Source organism: Agrilus planipennis, unplaced genomic scaffold (genome assembly GCF_000699045.2).
Source record: "Agrilus planipennis isolate EAB-ADULT unplaced genomic scaffold, Apla_2.0 scaffold123, whole genome shotgun sequence".
In the NCBI taxonomy this organism is placed as follows: domain Eukaryota; kingdom Metazoa; phylum Arthropoda; class Insecta; order Coleoptera; family Buprestidae; genus Agrilus; species Agrilus planipennis.
In genome coordinates, this window is record NW_020438894.1 from 440482 (window position 1) to 452921 (window position 12440).

At 33.3% G+C, this 12440-nt stretch overlaps 1 protein-coding gene across 1 annotated transcript in view; it reads left to right on the forward strand.

The window, feature by feature from the left end:
• Positions 1–3687, forward strand: part of LOC108739410 (delta-1-pyrroline-5-carboxylate synthase) — a 51333-nt gene extending 47646 nt beyond the window's left edge. Inside the window, exon 9 of the mRNA XM_018473302.2 lies at positions 3232–3687. Within this exon, the coding sequence (XP_018328804.1) occupies positions 3232–3491 (260 nt within the window). The 3' untranslated portion in view covers positions 3492–3687. The remainder of the gene's footprint in view (positions 1–3231) is intronic.
• The last annotated feature ends 8753 nt before the right edge of the window (positions 3688–12440 follow it).

A 12440-nucleotide genomic window follows, 5' to 3' on the forward strand; every position in this document is an offset into this window, starting at 1 on the left:
AAAAGCTTATAAAATTTTTCTGCTATCAACCGTTCGAACAATGAAAAGGATATGCCGCAGTTTTTTATCTTATTTACTTCGAAATCTCGCAATTTCAGGATAGCAATCATCTTCAAAGTCATAATAAATATCCCTTCAATTAAACATTAATAAAAACTCAACTTCAACTGAGCTGTATGAGAAGATATTGCTTCATAAATGTACGTACTTACGTATACGATCGGTTCTAGCAGAAAAGTAGAGCGATCTATTTTTCGAACTCAATTGTAAAGTTCTTATACATTTCGCTGCAGAAAACTGAACTTCGCAACTTTTTCTAACGAACAACCGTATATGTAGTTACACCTTTAATAGAGGTACTTCAAAATCTGGAGCTGGGAAATGCACTAAAATCGTCCAAAACACTAAACAATTTTGGAAATGGTACTACTAAGTCCTTACACGTGTGTGTTTGGCCGGCAATTATTTTCTACAGCCACAAAGGACCCCTGAATAATTTGAATTGCTTTCAAAAGAAAACGACGAAATCATGTTTGGTTTCCAATAAAAGAAAATTCCGCCGCTTTCCCGCAATTTGCTGCGTGGTTGATTACATTGAGAGGTTCAATGGCGGAACCAAACAGGAGAAAAGGTCCATTAAATGGATTTCTTCTTCTGCTAAATTAACTGATTACCTCAAAGACGCTCATCGACAAACCGAGTTACCGAACGAGCTTTAATTTGTTGTAAAAGGAAACTATTCTGTTAAAGCACTTTAGTCACAAGGATAATAATTGTTTTCACAAGATTTAGAGGCCGAAGTATTGGCTTCAATTGCTTTCAAATCCAGAAATGAGGGACGTGGCCCAAGTGGTCTCGCATGGATTCTAATATTAGAACACGAAATCCCAAAATTCCGTAGATATAAAAACGTTTAAAAATCTAACGCACGCTTTCGGCCGGAAGCCAGGAAAATTAGATGAAGATCTTTGAACTGAAACAAAGAGTAGTGTAGGTATGTTTGGAACACGGCTCTGTATAGGACAATCTTTGCGGTGGGAAAACAAAAGAAGTCAATAAAGAAACGCAGAGGGCATCTTGAGACATGGAAGATTAAAGATATGTATACTAGCAATAGGAACAGGAGTAAAGAGAGGCAGGGAAAAGTACCAAAATCCGTTATTAAAACAGTAAGAACACGATAGGAAATTTAATTTTTTGAACTTTTAATTAAAAATGGTTGTAGTATCTTGGGGGGGGGGTCAATTAAATAAGAAGATGAAGGCAGAGTTGACCAATGTTGCTGATTTTTCATTTAATTTCATTAATTTTAGAAAATTACTTCCTTATTGCGACATTTTAAGTTTCATTCAAAGAAGCAATAACAAATTTAGAATAGAAAATAAGGAGGAAGCGCTAAAAGTAGAGCAACTCTTGTAATCCGATGAAGCAAGTAAAGTATTAGCGAACTAAATTCAATCTATTATGATACACTTCTATACTACTCCCAATATCAATTAAAACTTTTGTACTGAATCCGTTCAGCTTTTGTATAGCCCATTTATGAAATCAAACTCTAAAAGTGCAGTCAGCAATTTCTTAGATGCCGACTTCATTCACAGTTATGGCTATAAAATCGAAAAGATAAAAATGGGCTTTATTCTTGAAACAGTTCCAAAAAAAAGGTCGTACGTTGAAGAAGATTGTCGGTACCTTTTGGATTAGTTCGTGCAAACTATGTCGATGACGTAAATGCAATCTCTCAATAGCTTTACAGTAGAATTATTATAAGGGCTTTATGCAATGTCTATGCTAACGGTTTTTTCACGCTGTAGTTGTTTCCTTCTAATACGTGTAAACGTTAAGAGAGCTTACTCGTTTTCATGCTGTCTTTTTGTATGCACATTACACCGAGCTGTTTGTGTAGTTAAATTCGTTTAGTACTTGCATACGGTAGCGATTTTCAGAGTTTGATCCCCGGAGAAAAGATGAAAAGGCTTCCACCGCGGGACGAAAGTAAGTGGAAGATTCTCAAGTCGCTCGATGGGACTCGTACTCTTTCACGTGGGCATGTGTACTGTACACCTTTCATGCAATTTACTACATCTCTCTTAGCAACTACAGAATTTACACGAAAATCATCGTAGTTATACAACAAGAGTATCTAAACTGCAAGACAATTTATGAGATTCAGCATCTGTTCATAAATCGTCGTTGTTTACTAGATACCAATTTATTAGCGGTTTCTATAAAACATAAACTGAATACCACGCCCTGGTAAAACCATTGGGTCTTGTCTAACCTAACGCACCTCCATCACAGCTGCACCTTACTTAATTCAACCTAATCCAAAATATTCTGAGTCATATTGTGAATGAGACTGCCATTAGAATAGAGTAGAGACAAAATTAAATAAGAATGAATAGTTTAGTCCTAATCACTTCATTTTGGACTATGAAGAGATGTGAGATGTGTATCCTCGTATCAAGTTGTTGGTTGTTGCTGTTGATTCAACTGTTTTCCGAATTATATGTGTAGTAATAATAATTACATTTATAATTTATGGTATGGACACTGCGATGTAAAAGGAATTGCAAGGTCGCACGCTTAGGAACTTATTGATATGCATTGTGGAACAAGCAACACCCCAGGAGGAACAATTACCTTCGCATACATTGGTTAACGTTATGATGGTGCACCCTGCAGACATAAATAACTGTATTGTCTATTTCAAAGGAAGTGCCATGCTATTTCTAGAAATTCACCCTAGAAACCTGTAAAGTGCCTTGAGGACTGCGTTAATCATCAACCAGGAACCGCTGCATACAATATTACTCAAACCGTAGTAAAAGCTAATCCAGTTGCTGTAGTGTTTGTTAAATAAATAATTCCCTGGAGGTGGTAACTGGCGCACTTTGAAGCCGTGTATTTCAAACCCATTAGCGATATTAACATCTGCACAATATTATTAATTGATTGTCGCTATTATTACAATCGATGTTTTATATCTTCTATTTTGTTTATCAGTTCTTCATGCCTCTTGTTTCCGATATTATAATTCTCCAAATCGAAAACTGCCATCTACTACATGATGGTTTAGGTATATATTAGGAAGGCTGAAATAACCTCCTCTGTTGACTCTGACGATACTCTTTTCCTCTTGACTGTACCATAGATCGCAGATAATGATGTACCTCTACTTGTTTTCGTCATGATTTCAACATTTCACCTAAAATCCATTTCCTTTTACAGAGGAACGTGCAGATGAGTTTCTTCGAAACGTCGATAGTGCATGTGTCTTCCATAACGCCAGCACAAGGTTTGCGGACGGTTTCCGGTTTGGACTCGGAGCGGAAGTGGGCATAAGTACTGCACGAATACATGCCAGAGGCCCCGTTGGCGTAGAAGGACTCCTTACCACTAAATGGGTACTTAATGGAGACGGACATGCTGCAGCGGATTTTAACGACGGAGGACCGTGCAAGTGGCTCCATGAGCAACTACCACTCTAAAGAATCCTTTGTTTGGTTGTTCAGATATTAAAATACTTATTCGAAAATATTATTAAGATCGTTATCTTTAACTATTGGTATAAAACTAGATTTTTAACAGATGTATAATTGTACATATAGGTACTGACAGTTATTTAAGTAAAATTTAATATTGATAAGGGAAATGTTCGTATATATTTTTGTGTATTTTAAATAAAATGGTAAAAAAGAATAGAAAACTTGTAGTTTTATGTAATAAGGATAAATTTACAGAAACCCGGAGTAGTTACTGTGGGGGACTCAAATTCACAGAGGGACCAAGTATGCCTCAATACGGGGTCATTTAATTTGCAATTTTCCGAAGCAACAGTTTATGTGGGATCAAGAATGCGATCTTCTGGGATCTGCATTTTGGGACAAAACAATGAAGATCGATTTTTTTTTATTTCCCTAGATTGTCAAATACTTGAAAACTTTTTTCTGTAATGTACACTAAACACTACATTACGTAGTTGGATCTTATTAAGGATAATTTAAATTCCAAAACGTAAATTATAAACGATCTCTTTCGCCAACGTCGGTTATTGATTTTAACTTCAGAAACAATATACCTACTACCTAAAGCGACCGCGAGTTAAATTAATTATCACTTTTATAAACAGATTGCTGCTTCATTGGGAAGCCCAGCCATCCTTTCCTTTTTCTCTTTTGTTAATTATTTTCCTTGACCAAAAAAAAAATTCGCTGGAAAATAAACGATGCCGAACTTCTTCCGTGAAAGTTTATTATTGATACAATTCAAACATTTCACGGCACAACAATTGTGAAACATGTTCATTAAAAGTAAAACAAGGAACAATGGAATGTATTTAATTGATTCCGCTTTCAATTAATGGAAATTAATTACAAATCAGAAATAAAACTCGCCTATCAATTTCTACATTTATTTATAAATAGCTGACACGCGTTTCGCCACTTTGTGGCTTCTTTAGAAATTAGGTTTAAACTGAATTAATTCCAGTTTAAACAAGTTAGACTTAAATTTTTAACTTCTAAGGAAGTAACAGGGTGGTGAAACGCGTGTCAAGTATTTGTAAATAAATATGGAAATTAATAAATCAGTTTTAGTTTTGCATTCTTTGTTGTATTTCATTGGTCTTTTTCTGATCCTATAATTAACAGTTAGCCGCACATAATCAATGGGTGAATCAAACAAATTTGGTTACCCATATTATTATATCAACAAAAATAGTCATCCAGCCCGTATATAAAGCATTTGATAAAAATATAAACAATTTAAAATTTAGATGAAGTACACCTACATATTTGAATACGATATAATAATAATTAATGGTTTGTCGTGTTTTGAGATGCAGTGAACGGCATACCTTCCGAGAAATAATATTAATCTTTAAACCGAACCACAGTCTCCTCAACGAATATAAATTTGGTAACATGTGGAAAGTGTATCACAAGTTACGTGAAACGAGCTCATATCTTGACAGCCAAGGGTTATGAACGTCTAATAGCATGACTGTGCAACTCCGCCAATGCAAACTACCTCTTTCCTGGTACATTGGCTCATAATAAATAATTCGCCACCTAGAACCAGCAAATAATACCTCTTGACGTTACGCTCATGGTTTTGGCAACTCGTAATATTAAAAATTGTGCTCTATCTGGACTAATAAGAAAATTAAAAAAGTGTGTGTATAAGGGATTGTCGCTTGTAGTTGGCAGAGATACAAGAGTCGGATTCAAAATTTTTTGCAGCAACAAAAAGAATTAAATGTACACTGCAATTTTTTCTTTTCGGAAACAATTAAACATAAAAATTATGAAACTTTGATTAATTTTAATATTTTTTTACTTTTTTATATTGAGGTCTGATCCTACTTATTTAAATTATTTTCAGTCAATATGTTAGGTATATTGTAGTGACTCAAAATTGCATCTCACAATCAAAGAAAATAAATTTGCCACCTGGTAAACTAATTAAACAAAATTTCTCACATTTAATGAAGAAGGCAGTAGATTGCCATCTAGAGAGTAAATGTTGCTAAATTTAATTCAGTTTTCTTAAAATTCTAGTATCGTAATAAATGCAGAAGCCTGTCATGTTCAAGGTTTTCGTAAATCGTTTTTCTTTCCGAATTAGGAATTAGTACGAGGGTTGAGAACAGGGTTGCTTCGAAAATCTAATAAATTTTCGTTTCTGGGAAGGAGTTTCTAGATCTTTCTATAGTTAAAAATCACTGGATTGCGTAGTAGCAAAATTAAAATAAAGTTATTTTAAAGAACATATTGATGGTAGAAATCCGTCAAATAGGTATTTAAATTGTAGGAAATCGGGAAGAAATAAAAAAGTTTAAGATATAATCAGTTCAATGCAAATCTGCATTATGCAAAAAGCTAACTTTCCATTGCCCAGTTTTAAGCTTGCGAAGATTTCTACAACAACGGTTAAAAAGTACTTAGAAGAATGGAAATTATATAGTGTTTCCTTCGGCTGAATTTCCCGTTCGGGTAAGGACTTTTGCAATAACGGCAATAGGTAGCGTAATGAACCGTTTTCCAGGAAAATAAACTAGAAAACAACTAAATTTATCAAACTGAACGCTGAATTTTCTTATTTTTAAACTCTCAAGTAAATTTTATATTTGCAATTAGCTCAAAAGATTGAATTAGCTCGTACACAACGACAGCATATTTATGAAAAAAATATGAATTACATTTTTAACTCTGAATCTTCGAATAAACTAAACTGGTTTGGAATAGTGTTTCTAAACAATGTTCATTAGCTTTTTGAATTAAAATCTTAATGTCAGATGTTAATTCTGCAATCTGCATTTCTATCTACTGATAAAAAATGGAAATTTTGCTTGAAATGAGTTTCCAGTCGTTACATGATCAATAGCGAACACGGTAGGTGGCGTGGCAAAACAAATTTCCAGATTGTTCGGAAAACCATGATGAAAAACAGTTAGAAATTACGTTTTGTTTTTTAATTACGCACACCTATTTGTTGTAGTTTAGAGCTGTTCTACTAAGGTACTAGTATTTTTATGTTTACAGGATTTATCAAACAAATCGCTTTTGAAATACAAATTACCTATTTTATAATAAATTGGATTGTCTAAAATGATAATATTAATTAGAAAAAGATGTTGAAATTCAATAAGAGTTCGTAAAATATGACCGTTACCTAAATTTTTGAATAGTAGAATACTAGAACAAATCAACTCATATTTCATCAAATAAATATGTAGGTCCTAAGTTGTTAATAGCTTTTCACCAAGCGCGTCGCATGTGAAATTACAATAAAAAATATGTCTATAAACCTAATTTATTATATTGGAATCAAACCTGATTGTTAACACCAACCCGGAATATTTTTCCTTGGTTCTAATCTCTACTAAAGACCTTTACAATAATGAAAATCTGGTAAAATTTCTAAAGCGAACTTTTATCATATGTAAAAAGCAATTATTGACTCAAAATCATTGGGTTTGAGGATGTCTGTCAAGCTAACACACTAATATCACAAAATTTTAGTTCCAACTTAGTGTTCTTATTAAAATTGAATGGTGGTTCTAAGTGAAGTCTAAACTAGCATATCCACTATTACCTGTTTAAATTTGCAACTGAATAATTACCTACATCAAACATTCTGAAGCATATTTTAGTCCTGGCCTTACTATATATAGTTAGGTAATATTCTCAGTAATTTCACAAAAGTGAGTTGTAATAATCATGAACTTTTTCAGTAAAAAGTTGTAGCAAAATAAATTACAATATTGATATTGTATTATTAGATTTTTACAGAGTAGTCTTGCCTTATAACATTATTCTGCTATTTTTGTAAAATTACCACAAAAATTTTAACAGTGAAATATTAACCAAACCTTCGCCAAATTCTGATGATGAGGGTTTTGCCTCAGTACTTTTCAATACTTTTCCAAAAAATATTTATTTTTATTCGTTGCATTAGTTCAATTCAAACTACCGATCACCTATTGTTGGATTTTCTGGTGTACTCATAACATTTATAATTGCAGTTATTATTATATTCTGAATAAGTCCGTTTTGTTATGTTAGGAATAAAATATAAATAATTTTATGATTGTTTGCTCAGAGTGCAGTTCCAGTTACTGTTATTACCTTAGCATATTAATTTGTTCTATATATTATGGGATTTTTACCATTTCAATATAAATCTGTTAATTTAATTGATATTAATTAATAAATGTTTCGACTACTACACATTTACATAGTTTTGTGTATTTGAGATTTTAACAAACGCCAAAATCAACATTTTTGTTATCTTATACTGCAAACAATAAATTATTAATCTACAGAATAATTAAATTACTTACATTATGGGACAAAAATTGGTCTGGAAGAAGAAGCACACTTTCACTTTCAACACGTTTACTCTCTCACTTGTTATTGTATTCAATTATCCTCATAGTTGTTTTCATTCGATGGAACCTTCTAGAAGCAAAGTTTCTGACGCAAACCGTCGCGGATTTCCAATGTCGAGCATCTGCGCACCGTTCGCGTCAACAGTGTTTCCTGAAGAAGCAATCGCAAGTTCGTGCAAGCTCGATTAATGTGGTGTTAGCACAGCGGTATAGTGATGCGTAGTCTTAAGAGCTTCTGTTGCTTTCTCTTGTGTTTCAGTTTCCTCAGTTATTGTTCGAAGAATTCGTTTTATTTAATTGCATGTAAGTAACTTGAGTTTGAATTTATCTACTACCAATATGTTTAAAAACGTTTTCAGGTGAAAAAACAGTTTATTCGACATAAAATCCATCTTTTGATTGAGGAATCTCAAAGAAATTGTCTAATCAAACAATTAAGTACAAAATTAATACGTAATATTACAACTTCTTCATAACTTCAGTCTAACAATTTTAAAATTGATTGCAAAATTATTCAAGACGCACAAAATATTTTAAAAATTATTATTACTTATTGAGTATTGCTTGAGTATTTTTACAATTGATTTTAAAATTATGATTTTTAAAAAAGTTAAAATTATTATACTGGAATTTTCAAGAATAAGTTGTTAAAATTACGTTTTAGGCCCAAGCCGATGATGATTTCGTACTTTATTTTTTTGACGTAACAATTTACTTGAAAAAGCCTTAAGTTTATGTCTAATAAAGTGTTTTTTTCACATTTAGTTTAAATACATTGGTAGTACAATGTTGAACAGAGGCAGATAAGGGAAATTTTAATAATTTAGGTATTTTAAGTATGAATTACACTAGGCAAATAAATTCATACGTAAGTTGGCCTTAGAACTGCATTCCCTATCAATGTAAAATTAAATATTTGAAAATAAGTGCGTACTTTGTCAGTCACTCTAGTTGGTATATCAATGTGCATTATTTTCAAATATTGAATACAAAGTGGAATTAGTTGTAGCAATATTAATGTATTTTTTTCAGCATAAAGACAAATATGTCTTATTTACTTTATTTTTAATTGATAAACGTAATCATTATTTTATTTTCCTATTTTCTGCCTTCTATTTCAGTATGTTTTACATTACCAAATAATTATGGTACAACGATCTATAAATTTTTGTTGGTAGTAATTGGTCTTGAGTTGAAACTAGTCTCAACACAAGCCAATACTATCCGCTGCCAAAAATGTGTTCTCAGCCCTAATAATTCTTCAAGTAGTACGTTTATTACGTTGCAGCGTACAAAATTGTAATATTTGTAGTTCAACTACAGACATATATTTCGTAATAGCAACTGATCTTGGTGTTGAAACTAACTCTCAGCCCAAGTGACCAGAGCTTAAATTACATTTCTGCTCCTAATTGAGCTCCACAAATTTTGATTTGGACATGATTACATCGTAATGTATAAAGGTGGAAATGAACATTGAACTGAGTATANAATTAAATAAGAAGATGAAGGCAGAGTTGACCAATGTTGCTGATTTTTCATTTAATTTCATTAATTTTAGAAAATTACTTCCTTATTGCGACATTTTAAGTTTCATTCAAAGAAGCAATAACAAATTTAGAATAGAAAATAAGGAGGAAGCGCTAAAAGTAGAGCAACTCTTGTAATCCGATGAAGCAAGTAAAGTATTAGCGAACTAAATTCAATCTATTATGATACACTTCTATACTACTCCCAATATCAATTAAAACTTTTGTACTGAATCCGTTCAGCTTTTGTATAGCCCATTTATGAAATCAAACTCTAAAAGTGCAGTCAGCAATTTCTTAGATGCCGACTTCATTCACAGTTATGGCTATAAAATCGAAAAGATAAAAATGGGCTTTATTCTTGAAACAGTTCCAAAAAAAAAGGTCGTACGTTGAAGAAGATTGTCGGTACCTTTTGGATTAGTTCGTGCAAACTATGTCGATGACGTAAATGCAATCTCTCAATAGCTTTACAGTAGAATTATTATAAGGGCTTTATGCAATGTCTATGCTAACGGTTTTTTCACGCTGTAGTTGTTTCCTTCTAATACGTGTAAACGTTAAGAGAGCTTACTCGTTTTCATGCTGTCTTTTTGTATGCACATTACACCGAGCTGTTTGTGTAGTTAAATTCGTTTAGTACTTGCATACGGTAGCGATTTTCAGAGTTTGATCCCCGGAGAAAAGATGAAAAGGCTTCCACCGCGGGACGAAAGTAAGTGGAAGATTCTCAAGTCGCTCGATGGGACTCGTACTCTTTCACGTGGGCATGTGTACTGTACACCTTTCATGCAATTTACTACATCTCTCTTAGCAACTACAGAATTTACACGAAAATCATCGTAGTTATACAACAAGAGTATCTAAACTGCAAGACAATTTATGAGATTCAGCATCTGTTCATAAATCGTCGTTGTTTACTAGATACCAATTTATTAGCGGTTTCTATAAAACATAAACTGAATACCACGCCCTGGTAAAACCATTGGGTCTTGTCTAACCTAACGCACCTCCATCACAGCTGCACCTTACTTAATTCAACCTAATCCAAAATATTCTAAGTCATATTGTGAATGAGACTGCCATTAGAATAGAGTAGAGACAAAATTAAATAAGAATGAATAGTTTAGTCCTAATCACTTCATTTTGGACTATGAAGAGATGTGAGATGTGTATCCTCGTATCAAGTTGTTGGTTGTTGCTGTTGATTCAACTGTTTTCCGAATTATATGTGTAGTAATAATAATTACATTTATAATTTATGGTATGGACACTGCGATGTAAAAGGAATTGCAAGGTCGCACGCTTAGGAACTTATTGATATGCATTGTGGAACAAGCAACACCCCAGGAGGAACAATTACCTTCGCATACATTGGTTAACGTTATGATGGTGCACCCTGCAGACATAAATAACTGTATTGTCTATTTCAAAGGAAGTGCCATGCTATTTCTAGAAATTCACCCTAGAAACCTGTAAAGTGCCTTGAGGACTGCGTTAATCATCAACCAGGAACCGCTGCATACAATATTACTCAAACCGTAGTAAAAGCTAATCCAGTTGCTGTAGTGTTTGTTAAATAAATAATTCCCTGGAGGTGGTAACTGGCGCACTTTGAAGCCGTGTATTTCAAACCCATTAGCGATATTAACATCTGCACAATATTATTAATTGATTGTCGCTATTATTACAATCGATGTTTTATATCTTCTATTTTGTTTATCAGTTCTTCATGCCTCTTGTTTCCGATATTATAATTCTCCAAATCGAAAACTGCCATCTACTACATGATGGTTTAGGTATATATTAGGAAGGCTGAAATAACCTCCTCTGTTGACTCTGACGATACTCTTTTCCTCTTGACTGTACCATAGATCGCAGATAATGATGTACCTCTACTTGTTTTCGTCATGATTTCAACATTTCACCTAAAATCCATTTCCTTTTACAGAGGAACGTGCAGATGAGTTTCTTCGAAACGTCGATAGTGCATGTGTCTTCCATAACGCCAGCACAAGGTTTGCGGACGGTTTCCGGTTTGGACTCGGAGCGGAAGTGGGCATAAGTACTGCACGAATACATGCCAGAGGCCCCGTTGGCGTAGAAGGACTCCTTACCACTAAATGGGTACTTAATGGAGACGGACATGCTGCAGCGGATTTTAACGACGGAGGACCGTGCAAGTGGCTCCATGAGCAACTACCACTCTAAAGAATCCTTTGTTTGGTTGTTCAGATATTAAAATACTTATTCGAAAATATTATTAAGATCGTTATCTTTAACTATTGGTATAAAACTAGATTTTTAACAGATGTATAATTGTACATATAGGTACTGACAGTTATTTAAGTAAAATTTAATATTGATAAGGGAAATGTTCGTATATATTTTTGTGTATTTTAAATAAAATGGTAAAAAAGAATAGAAAACTTGTAGTTTTATGTAATAAGGATAAATTTACAGAAACCCGGAGTAGTTACTGTGGGGGACTCAAATTCACAGAGGGACCAAGTATGCCTCAATACGGGGTCATTTAATTTGCAATTTTCCGAAGCAACAGTTTATGTGGGATCAAGAATGCGATCTTCTGGGATCTGCATTTTGGGACAAAACAATGAAGATCGATTTTTTTTTATTTCCCTAGATTGTCAAATACTTGAAAACTTTTTTCTGTAATGTACACTAAACACTACATTACGTAGTTGGATCTTATTAAGGATAATTTAAATTCCAAAACGTAAATTATAAACGATCTCTTTCGCCAACGTCGGTTATTGATTTTAACTTCAGAAACAATATACCTACTACCTAAAGCGACCGCGAGTTAAATTAATTATCACTTTTATAAACAGATTGCTGCTTCATTGGGAAGCCCAGCCATCCTTTCCTTTTTCTCTTTTGTTAATTATTTTCCTTGACCAAAAAAAAAATTCGCTGGAAAATAAACGATGCCGAACTTCTTCCGTGAAAGTTTATTATTGATACAATTCAAACATTTCACGGCACAACAATTGTGA